Genomic DNA, 12,653 nt, shown 5'->3' with positions numbered 1-12,653 from the left:
ATGTACATTTTGATTTTGTAGTAAATAATATTCTAACCCGAAGAACATCTTAATCTCAAATAATTAGAACTAAACTGACAGGGGAGCAGCAAAAAATAGTTGTACATATACAAATAACTGAGTACATAAAAAACGTAATAAATGCTCAACATATTCATTCAGTAATTCACTTTAAACTCAACTTTAACTTCAAACAACCGTTACTGTACATATTGAACTGCTAATAAAGCACAAAACTGAAAAATAACCTAATACATTTTGTGTTGTCATAATGTTAAGGTCGCAGATGGTTATTTAAAAATGATTGGCTTTTCTAGATGTATGAAAAACGCATCTAAAATTACCAAAGGCATGTATAAACGTGGTTAAATACAACGTTAACACAGCATTATTAAGATACACAGTTATTTAACTGTAATCAATCAAGTACAGCTCATTTAAGCACTTTGAATATTTTTATATAGCTTTTTTTTTTAAAGTCACATAATAACATCATTACATACACTTAAACTTTAAACTTTTTAAAGAATTAAAACGAAACCATACGTTACTAACCGCTAGAACAAATAAATTAGGCAAAGGTAGCACAGAATTATAGGCGTTCCCCGCAACGAGTCAAAACCGATGTGCGCATGCTCAGTAGGACAAATCGATGGGTAGGATAAATCGACAGAACACCGGCACAGGTAACTAATGTAATCGTTGTGAAATCGTGTGTTTGTAATTTAACTTAGCTATGTTGTTAGATGGTTTATATCGTATTCATAATAATAATAATGTTACCTTTAGATGTATGTTTTAAGTTATTTCTGATAGCCTTTTGCTAAGTATTGCTGGCTATACAGTTAGCTTAACGTACCTACCAAGTTAGTCTTTTTGGCTAACGTTAAAACATAACTATAATTAAATTGTTAATGATAAAAAACACAAAATAATTTGATTATATCTATTGTTCTGTTACTACAATATATCAGTATTATTAATATAATGTTTTCGTATGTTTTTTGTCCTAAAGAGCAGCTGTTAACGTTACCTTGAAATCTTCAGTGAAGAACTGAAAAAGATAACGGTTTTTTATTTAAACTCTACTACATGCACGAGGAGCTCCTCACACTTGCCTTCAGGTACCTTTTATATTGAAGAAGTGAAGTGATTCTGTCTGACACCACCATGTATTAACGTTAGAGAAAAAGTTACAAATCACTTGCCAGTACGTACACCTGGTTCAAGTCAAACAAGCTTATCAATCGACTGTAAAATACTTTTACACATACATTAACAACTATTAAATTGTATTTAAAAATTGAGAATACTGACTTTTGTTTGTCTAATAGTTTACATGTTTATGTATTTTGTAACAGTGAATATGAATTTATTACAGTTCACATCTGTGCTGAGGTTGCATGGTCCAGGTTTTCAAGAATGAGTTCACTACGGATGAGCTGCGCACGTCTCCAGGTAATCTATAAAGAGCTTTTTTGGTGATTTTTTTTGTGGAACAGTTTAATTAAGCATCGATAAAATAAGAAAAAGCCAACTTTTAACTGAAGTAAATTTTTTCTGAGGTGTGAAAGGCCCTTATCATGAGAAATAAACAACATTTGAAGTGATGAAAAGTAACTTCAAAAATTCACACACAGCGAGTTGACATGATTAGTACATGACATGGCTTTTAATGCACTTAAAGGGTCAGGTATGTGGATGATCCATGAGTAAAGATTAAAAGCAGTGAATGAGTTCTATGTAAGTGTTAAGGAGGCTCTGGGACATCACCCGTTCCCAGCTGGGTTAAAACTGTTCCTTGGCGCTTGATGGAAAAAGCAGTGTGGTGGAACTCTTCCTGTCAGAAAGCAAACTCAGACAATTATTTTTCAATCACAAACATCAGTGATAAAATTTTACAATAATCTCAGGGATAGTTTATATAATGCTCAAAACATGTTATTTTGGCTTGTTCTTTTACTGCGTCTGTGCAGATATCCACATCAAGGGGTCTTTTCCCTAGCATGTTGACCCTACTCCATGCTAAAGGGCAGACACATGTATACATGCACACAATTCTGAGCTACAGTTTGTAAACTATGTTGCTCGTTGCCATTCATAAAATGTAATAAACATAATAAGTTGTATTTCACACTCACGTTTGTTATGATCCCACCTTGTATCTAGGGGTATGTGGGACCAATAACGTGGCAATTTGCTAAAACCAAAAGTCAGAGAAAATAATAAAAGTTTTTTATTTACAAAAGAGCCATTAAAAACAGTCACAAATGCTAAAATTGTTGTTCTCTAGTACCAAACTGGACGGCACCAAATAAATCAACAGAACATAACACTGTTCTACTCTGAGTAACAAGACAGATAGCTACAAAATAAATGAAAGAAACAAACAAACCCTAAGCTTCCCTGTAGATGCAGGTAAAATACCCAAACTGAAGTATTTCCTAGCAGAAGAGATTAAAACAGCTACAACTAAAAACACAGTGCATGGGTTGACACCAATCCCCCCCCCCCCCCCCTCTCTCCATCTATCAGCCATCTTGATTTCCTGCTTTTAAATGGTTGCCTCCCCAGTTACTCCAACCAGGACTCTCAGTGGGCAGCTAATTCCACCTGATTTGGCTGGGGTAAAGAAAAAAAAAACAGAACAGTTGTACATACAAACATATAGATGCATTTAAAATAACACTCAAGTTTGAAAATCAAAAACTGAACTGTTGGGCCTCTGAACAGTACTGATCATGTTCCTTTTGTAGTGTGTGTGCTTAGTTCTTAACCTGCTGTAATTTCAAGATCTGTGTCTTTTGCCTCAGATGTGACAAGTTGATTTGTGGTACTGTTTAACATTGCTTTTTTGTCTAATGTTTTATGTTTTGTTTTTTTTCAGTGAATTTTGAATTTTACATGGTGATCAGCTGCATCCTATTATCATCAGCTTTCCTGCTACTGCCATGGGGATTACTCTTAAAGTTTCAAACTAAGTATGATATAGTTGTGTTCATTGAACTAAGAGTTTATAGCAAACAATTATATTGTGCCCATATCAATATATAAATACATATGTGTACTTTGTAGCTGTACACTTTTAAAGATTATGGCTTACAAATTAAACTGTCCATCATTATCAATTACCAGATATTATTTTCCAACAAGAGAGCCACTGTTGGCTGAACCTTTTTTTTTTGATAGACTAGTATTCTGAACCTATATACCTATATAATATTCTCTCTCCTTCCACCATGTCAAAAACTGTATATAAACAGTAAATTCCGATGTCGACAGTGTGTATGTATGTAGTGTGTGTTGGGGCAACAAATATGTGAAAATGCCCAGCAGTGCGTCCTCAGAAGCAAGATAAGTAAGCATGTTAATTAAATTTAATTGAGTTGGGTTTATTTATTCATAATACATAAACAATTTTGTTTTTGCACACATTAAACTTATGGTGTCAAAATATATAATGCATGTCCTATAATAAAATAATTTATCCATATTTCTTAAATGTTTTGTGGTCTTTTGCATAGTTCAGCTTGCCAAAATGTGCACAACTGCTGTGTGTTTAATCATTTTATGTTTACATGGTTTTAATATGGATCATAAGAAAGGAACATGGATTGAAGGAAAAACTTCAAATTCATGAAAAAAGTTCTGGAAAAACTGAAACTCATAAAGTGCATGTAAAAGCTTTTTTAGTTTATCAAAACAAAAAAAAGCTATCAATGCCATTTTCATACCTCATTTCCTAAATGACTATGTGCATCGAATAGCCAAGACCAATGCAAGAGGTTCCCGTAAGCCATTTATTTATTAAAATTGTATTTAGTTATATAAACATATATGGTTTGTTAAGCACCTAGAAACTTTGTCAGTGTGAGCCATGATGATTGCAAAAGACAGCGAGTAAAAGGTTCTTTTACATTTATGCCAGTGTTAAAGGGAAGTTGCAAGCTTGCTAAATAACTTATTCTTCAATTTAAAAACAATCTCTGATCAGTGCATGGTGCTAAAACTTGGCAATAGCATCGCCTCAGTCAGCCGACAGTGCCGACATGCAGCCGTAATCGGGCCAGATGCGGGGTGCCGTAATGTAGCCGGGGCTCAGTCAGCCGACCATGCCGACATGCAGCCGTTATCGGGCCAGATGCGGGGTGCCGCAATGTAGCCGAGTCTCAGTCAGCCGACTATGCCGACATGCAGCCGTAATCGGGCCAGATGCGGAGTTCCGCAATGTAGCCGAGTCTCAGTCAGCCGACTATGCCGACATGCAGCCGTAATCGGGCCATTTGCGCGGTGCCGCAATGTAGCCGAGGCTCAGTCAGCCGACTATGCCGACATGCAGCCGTAATCGGGCCATTTGCGCGGTGCCGCAATGTAGCCGAGGCTCAGTCAGCCGACTATGCCGACATGCAGCCGTTATCGGGCCAGATGCGGAGTGCCGCAATGTAGCCGAGTATCAGTCAGCCGACTATGCCGACATGCAGCCGTTATCGGGCCAGATGTGGGGTGCCGAGCCGACAGACAGCCGACACTGCCGAACCGGAGCCGGAATCGGCCCAGATCTATCTTGCTAGCTGGGTGGACATGGGGCTATTTCTTTTTCTTTTAGACATTTATACTCACACCTAAGAGTTTAGTGAAGCCAGTTTATTTTCTGCATGTTTTATGGAGGTGAGAGACAAATATGGGGAAAACATGTTCGACTTTTCACAATGTCCAAAAGCAAAGAGCCATGTTGCTGTGGATAAAACATTATATATGATATGAACAGTGAGCTCTAGAAAGAAAGCAAAAAAGAAAGGTAAAAGATAAGAAAAAAAAAAACCAAAGAAATCTAAGAGCATTACTCAATTTAGAATTTTTTCAGATCCTCCAGGTTCCGGGGTCCTCTTTTTATTTTAAACAGGGTTAGGGTCAAGACAAAATCTTAATTGATTATGTGGTTATCAAACCATTTTATGGAGATTTGGAAGTATGCTTTGGATCTCTGTCCTGCAGATAAGCTTCTGAGCAGAGGCAGACAGATTTTATTTAAAGCCCCTGGTACTATATAAAGGTCTGTGGAGGACAACTGCCCCAAATAATTAAAGAAAAGTTACATTTTTGCCTCTTCTGACCAAATGGTTCATCAATAGTTCAACTGGCTCCTAGTAAATTACAGATATAAATAAAGAAACCTTTGAAAGAAAAGCAATATGAAAGAAAAGGGTTTTTTGGCACAAAGTTGACATCTGATTGTAGATATGGAGACAGGCTAACTTCAAAATGCTGTTTAGAGAGATGCCAATAATGGTGGTACCATTAATATTCCGGTGTTCGGCTGGTACAGTGGTCTATTACACTAGCCCGCCACCACTAAGTTCCAGGTTTGAATCTCAGTGGTGCTATCAGCGGACAAGCCATATACACCAGCATAATTGGCTATGCTAGGGGTGGATGACCAAAGCCATACAATAGATTGGTACCCTGTTTTAGCTGCCATGTCTGCCACCTACTACTCAGATCATCAATATGGCACACTGAGCAATGTTAGTGTTGCCGTTTCAGGGACTTGGAATTCAATCCTTGCTTTTGGTTATTATCAAAGTTGTCATGTTCTCCACATACTTGTATTATTGTATTGGACTTTTACTGTTTTTTAAAATATACGTTCATGCAAAAAAGTCATTGCAGTACATTTGTCACAATTATTTTAAAACTAAACAAAACATGATGTAACACAACGGAAACTAGCAATGTTATCGGACACCTCTAATCCCTTTATATAAAAAAGTAACTGCCATCTCGTCTTAATGACTCTTAAGGTGCTCTATCTTTAGCAGCGATGACCAAGACTAAACGCTTTCTATAATTTCATATTAGTTAAATATTTACCCTTTCATAAATGAAATCGTTTTTACCCAGACTTTATTTTTGTGGAGTTATGAAAACTGATTCTAGACACATTTGCAGCTTTTCAGGTGTTTTTCTTGAATTTTTTGGTTTGTTCTGGGTTGCTTGCTGCTAACATACATTAGGCTTTCTCTGGCTTTTTTCGTAAATAGTTTTGAGTAATAATAGTACTTTTTTTTTTTACATTATTTTTTACAATACACTGTCACCTAATTAAAAAAACGTAGGTTAATCAAACAAAATTAAATAAGTAGGCATATATTAATGAAGGAAGTCGATGCTCTGTAAGTCAGTACCAAATGTAGAGGTTTAAATCTCCACTATCTAACTAATGCTGTTCTTATATGTTACAGTTTTAAAAGACAGCACTGTGTATCAACACTTCAGTATGGACCACATAGAACCCGATCCTCTGAGTATCTACTATGCCGACAATGTCACTCTTAACATCACATCTTTCAACATGAACACAACGGGCTTTGCGCAGATCATAATCCCCCAAGAATTGTTTCTAATGCTGGGCTTAATAAGCCTAGTGGAAAACATCTTGGTTGTAGCAGCCATCATCAAGAACAGGAACCTGCATTCTCCCATGTACTACTTCATCTGCTGCCTTGCCGTGTCTGACATGCTGGTCAGCGTCAGCAACGTGGTGGAGACGATGTTTATGCTGCTGACAGAGCATGGCCTGCTCAGCGTGACAGCCAGAATGCTGCGCCATTTGGACAACGTTATTGACATAATGATCTGCAGCTCTGTGGTGTCCTCTTTATCCTTTCTGTGCACCATTGCCGCTGACCGGTATATCACCATATTCTACGCGCTGCGCTACCATAGTATAATGACTACACAACGTGCTCTTGCTATTATAGTGATTGTTTGGCTGACCAGCATCACATCGAGCACCCTGTTTATCGTTTACCACACAGACAATGCTGTCATCGCCTGCTTGGTGACCTTCTTCGGCATCACGCTTGTTTTCACAGCAGCGCTCTATCTCCACATGTTCATTCTGGCACACGTGCACTCCAGACGCATCATGGCTCTTCATAAAAACAGACGTCAGGCTACTAGTATGAAAGGCGCCATTACGCTGACCATTCTTCTGGGTGTTTTTGTAATTTGCTGGGGTCCATTCTTTTTGCACCTGATCTTAATTATGACGTGTCCCACGAATCCTTACTGCAAGTGCTATTTTAGTCACTTTAACCTTTTCTTGATTCTCATCATATGTAACTCTCTTATAGATCCTCTGATATATGCATATCGGAGTCAAGAGCTGAGAAAGACACTTAAGGAACTTATTTTGTGTTCTTGGTGCTCTAATATGTAAGCTGGTATAAACAAAAAGTTGCTTTATGCTTGCTTACTTTCCTTATATAGCTGAGGCCGTAAGTATGATGCAGTTGAAGCTAAACATCTGAAGCTGAGTTTACATGGACCTTGTTGTCAAGCATTAAAAATGGGCTGCTGCCAGTAGTTTCACTGTTAAGAGTTTGTTGACAGAATGTGCAAAATGTGTGCAAAAAAGTTCACCAGGTTTTAAAGAACACACAACAACATGTTGTATCAGCCAATCAGAGACAAACATTTAGTCGTTTAGGTCATCAAAAGAAATAAAGGAGAAGCTAATTCAAAATGACCCAGCACCTCATTTTTTATTGTGATACTGTGGAGAAAAATAAAGTCCGCTGACAAGCACACCAGAAATGCACAAATATACGTTTTACTGTTTTCCCCCTTATTCTCCCAATCTAGTCAAACCCTCTGATTGTAATTCCTACACCACTTGTACCACCCCTCCCAGACCAAGGAGAGCCTACTGTCCCAGACCAACTGTCATACACCTCGCCCGTTGTGCAGTCTCTGTCTGCTTCTTTTCATAGGTGCAGTTTCACAGAAAGCTGTACCACATACAGAGACCTATTCCTTGATCATCCATGGCACCCCAACCAGCCAGCAGAAGTTGACAGCAGAGGTTGCTTTTGCAACAAGCACTGTGCTTGTTGGACGCCCAGCTAGGTTGATATCACAGCAAAGATTCAAACTCTACAGTTCGAGACCCCAGCGATGGTGGGGTAGCGCATTAGAGCGCTGCGCTACCAGAGTGTCTATCCAACTATCCATTCACCCGGAATGTCCATGTAAAAGCAGTTCTAGATGAATTACAGCTTTTGCGATCAGAGAACCAACTTTAATAGCTAAAATAAGCTGCAAGCGTATGAAGGCTGTAAATATGCAAACATGAGCTTGGTTTTTGCATAATGCTGTACTTGGCTTTTGGCAGTTCCTGCTGTATATACACTGATCAGCCATAACATTAAAACCACCTCCTTGCTTCTACACTCACTGTCCATGTTATCAGCTCCACTTACCATATAGAAGCACGTTGTAGTTCTACAATTACTGACTGTAGTCCATCTGTTTCTCTGCATGCTTTGTTAGCCCCCTTTCATGCTGTTCTTCAATGGTCAGGACTCTCCCAGGACAACCACAGAGTAGGTATTATTTAGGTGGTGGATCATTCTCAGCACTGCAGTGACACTGACATGGTGGTGGTGTGTTAGTGTGTGTTATGCTGGTATGAGTGGATCAGACACAGCAGTGCTGCTGGAGTTTTTAAACACCTCACTGTCACTGCTGGACTGAGAATAGTCCACCAACCAAAAACATCCAGCCAACAGCACCCTGTGGGCAGCGTCCTGTGACCACTGATGAAGGTCTAGAAGATGACCAACTCAAACAGCAGCAATAGATAAGTTATCGTCTCTGACTTTACATCTACAAGGTGGACCAACTAGGTAGGAGTGTCTAATAGAGTGGACAGTGAGTGGACACTGTATTTAAAAACTCCAGCAGCGCTGCTGTGTCTGATCCACTCATACCAGCATAACACACACTAACACACCACCACCATGTCAGTGTCACTGCAGTGCTGAGAATGATCCACCACCTAAATAATACCTGCTTTGTGGTGGACCTGTGGGGGTACTGACCATTGAAGAACAAGGTGAAAGCAGGCTAAAAGAATGAGAGAAATAGATGAACTACAGTCAGTAATTGTAGAACTACAAAGTGCTTCTATATGGTAAATGGAGCTGATAAAATGGACAGTGAGTGTAGAAACAAGGAGCTGTTGATTAAATTAATAGTCTGGATTGATTTTAATCCAGCAAATCTGCAGGGATCTAACACTGTAATTTTCATAAGCTTTCTGATACTCCAGAAATTTAAAAATTATTAATTTATTCTAAATATTATCATCTAAATGTTGAAGACTTGATGCCTAAAACTTAACCAGGTACAACACTCCTGCAAACCTTTCATGTCTGTAAATACCATGTGTGAATTGTATTAGATACTCTTTATGGTGTTAAGTGGTACCCAATGTAAACAGTATGGCGAAAGTTTAGGGAGGGTTTTTTTCAATTCCAGCATGAATGCTCCCCTGTGCAGAAAACTAGACATGGTTTAACTCCAGTGGCCTGCATAGAGCCATGACCCAACCCAAGTGAACACCTTTAGGATGAACTGGAACGCTGACATACTCAAAAAATCTTGTGTACAGCCTTCCTAGAAAAATAGAGGCTAGTATAGCTGCAGGGGGGCAACATATTAATGCTCAAGACATTAATTCTTCACTACACTCAAATATAGAGTGCCATTTTGCATTCTCAGAACTACCATGAACAAACCTACCACTTTTGACATAGAATAATAAGGCGCTCAGGTGGCACAGCTGTAAATAGTGCTAACCCACTATCGCTTCAATCACTGGTGCTATCACCTGGTCAGGTGTCTACACACAGCCATGATTGGCTATGTCTGAGGAGGAATGGCCAAAGCCCTGCAATAAATTGGCCTCCTGTCTGGGTTGTGTGGCTACATTGTGCCCAGTGATTCTGTAAAAACCAGATCAACCACAACCTTGACCAGTACATAGCAGAAGGTAAAACATGAAAATGAAAAGTGAACATTATATCATGGCTGAAGGAGACAGGTGTCAAGAAGAGTAATGCCAGCTTTGATAGATCAGACACCTGGTAAATAAAAATTGCTGGCTGTTTTAATATAAAAAACTGACAGCACTGCAAATGTTGGATTATGGCCAAATTAACCGTGACTGGATTACTATTGAATGGAAAATCATACAGAAGATCCTGATGTAAGCAGCAGTATGAAAGTATCAACGTTTAAGTGGATTTGTTCTTGGGTTTAACAGAAAAAGACTTAGGATAAAGAATCCAGGTGACACAGCAGTCCCACCACTGCTGAGACGCAGATTCAAATCTCAGCAGCACTGTTGGCCAGCCAATCTAACCAAACATGATTGGCTATGTCTGAGGTGGAAACGGCTGAAGCCTTTCGATAGACTGGCTGCCTGTCCAGGGTATTCTTACTTTGCACCCAGTGTTTCCTGGTGGAACTGGACCAGCCACAACCCTGACCAAGATAAAGCAGTTGAAGAAATTAAAACTATAATCCAGTGTACATTAAGTAATGCAATATTATGTCAAATACTTGTCTATAGTATACAATAAAAATATTCTGGCTGATGTCTCAGTATGTGTTTTTTTCTATTTTAAATCGTCATGTCATAACCCTTGCCTTTCTTGCACCAGACAAACCGCTGATTCAATTAACCAAACAATTCCAGTTTTGATTCTTTACTCCATAGAACCAGAACATCTGCAGGCCTATCCGAACTCCCAATGGCTTAGTCCAGCTGACTCTTCCCTGCTTCTTGGTCAAGAGTGGTGTGCATTGTGGATTCATTGCAAGGAAGTCACTGGTTCAAGTAATCATCTTATGGTTGCCACTGACCACTGCCACTGAGGAAACCCACGCAGACATGGGGAGAACATGCAAACTCCGCACAGAAAGGACCCAGACCGCCCCACCCGGGGATCGAACCCAGGACCTTCTCGCTGTGAGGCGACAGTGCTACCCACTTAGCCACCATTATTAAGGCAAAATGATGTTTCACCAAGTAATGAGGCCTGGTGCACATGAACATTTATCAAGCTAAATGTACATGTTACTTGGTCAGCTAAACACATGTTTGCCTCAATAGTGAAGCGTTCCAAAGCCTTAAAAAGATGAATTATTTGTTTAAAAGTTGTGGAAATTGACTTGGTCACTAGAGGGTACTATAGGTCTTTTTTAAACAAGCAAGTTTGAGCACGCCATGTCTTCCACAGCTAACGTTTAGCCGACTGTTAGCATTGTGTCTTTACAGTTGTAAATAACTTTCTTCTTTAGTCCTCTAAAGACATCTTAAAACAGTATAATCACATACACTATATGGAAAAAGTATGCCAACTTCTATTTGTTCAGTTAAAAGTTTTAGCCACATCAACAAGTGTATAAAATTACATTTTTTGTTTTACAGTCGACTCTTGAATTACGAATTTAATTGGTTCCAAAGGGCTGTTCTTCAGTCAAAATGTTTGTTAGTTAAACCTATTTTTCCCATAAGAAATAATATAAATAGAATTAATCTGTGCCAGACCTCCAAAACCACCCCCTTACCTAACTCTTCTAATGTCTTAAAGGGTCTTTTTTGTTATAAATACAAGTATATTTTTCCTTAAATCTTGAATTATAGAATAGACATTCCTGTAATAAACAATATTAAAAATTAATACACAGTAGTACTGTACATAAAACACACCACATTTCAGTACAGTACGTGTGCTGTACCATATACCATAATACATTTCCTTCTTTTTTTTATAAAATGTATCTACCAGAAACAACAATAACTCTCATATTTCTCTATTATTTTCTTCTTTATTTCAATAGTGTTGTATTTTGTACGTGTAATTGCACGAAAGAAAGAATACTGTACTGAGCCGAATTCCTTCTTCTCTCTCACTCACTGTCCCCGCTGTCTGATACACAGTGACAGCTACTGGCAGGAGTAATTATACAACAACAAATGTAATAGATTTTTACATTTTCTCAACACTACGCTTCCTTTGCACATTCTTTAGGGCCATTTTAATATTGAATTTTACAAAATATAAAGAAAACACCGGAAAAACACTGTCCGAATGTTCACTCACTGTATATATATATATATATATATATATATATATATATATATATAGAGAGAGAGAGAGAGAGAGAGATAGAGAGAGAGAGAGAGAGAGAGAGAGAGAGAGACGGTTGGAGTCAACTTGTTCGTGACGTCACGTGTTTCGTGAATTTCTGTTTGTAATCTGAAATTTATTCATATGTTAAGTTGAAAAAGATCGTTGGTTACCCAAAATGTTCATATGGAAAACTGTTCGTAACTCAAGGGTCTACTGTATTTTTATCAACTGCTTTATCCTGGTCAGGGTTGTGCTTTTACAGAGAAACACTCAGCACAAGACAGGAATATCCAGGGCAAGTAGCCAATTTATCGAAGGGCTTTGGCATCTTCGTCTCAGACCTAGCCAATCATGTCTGTGTAGTTGCCCGGTCAGCCGATAATATCTGTCATATTCAAATATGGATCTCTGTGGTGGCTGGCTAACATGTAGCCAATAATATATGTCATATTCAAATATAGATCTCTGTGGTGGCTGGCTAACTGCAGCACCACCAAATCGCTGGTCTAAAAACACAATTATAAAATAAATAATATAATTTAATCTTTCTGATACTTCAGTGATCTGGATAGTATTATGTATTTATTTTGAATATGATAATATGAATGTTTTACGTCTGTAAATCCTGTGTAGATTATTTTAGATTGTCTCCTGTTTCCTTCATTT

General features: G+C 38.4%; 1 protein-coding gene and 1 long non-coding RNA gene across 2 annotated transcripts; both read left to right on the top strand.

Moving 5' to 3' along the window:
* Nucleotides 1-360: 360 nt before the first annotated feature.
* Nucleotides 361-3,493, top strand: LOC134323160 (uncharacterized). The gene is made up of 4 exons (XR_010014022.1): nucleotides 361-686; nucleotides 1,016-1,124; nucleotides 1,382-1,458; nucleotides 2,888-3,493. It is a non-coding gene; the product is annotated as an uncharacterized LOC134323160 (long non-coding RNA).
* Nucleotides 3,494-4,325: 832 nt separating this feature from the next.
* On the top strand, nucleotides 4,326-7,222 carry mc1r (melanocortin 1 receptor). The gene is made up of 2 exons (XM_063005063.1): nucleotides 4,326-4,503; nucleotides 6,243-7,222. The coding sequence occupies exons 1-2, from the start codon at nucleotides 4,326-4,328 to the stop codon at nucleotides 7,220-7,222; spliced, it is 1,158 nt and encodes a 385-aa protein (XP_062861133.1).
* The last annotated feature ends 5,431 nt before the right edge of the window (nucleotides 7,223-12,653 follow it).

This window comes from Trichomycterus rosablanca, chromosome 11 (genome assembly GCF_030014385.1).
Source record: "Trichomycterus rosablanca isolate fTriRos1 chromosome 11, fTriRos1.hap1, whole genome shotgun sequence".
In the NCBI taxonomy this organism is placed as follows: Eukaryota; Metazoa; Chordata; class Actinopteri; order Siluriformes; family Trichomycteridae; genus Trichomycterus; species Trichomycterus rosablanca.
Note: the sequence above shows the minus strand (reverse complement) of the source record. Positions and strands in the feature narration are given on the sequence as shown.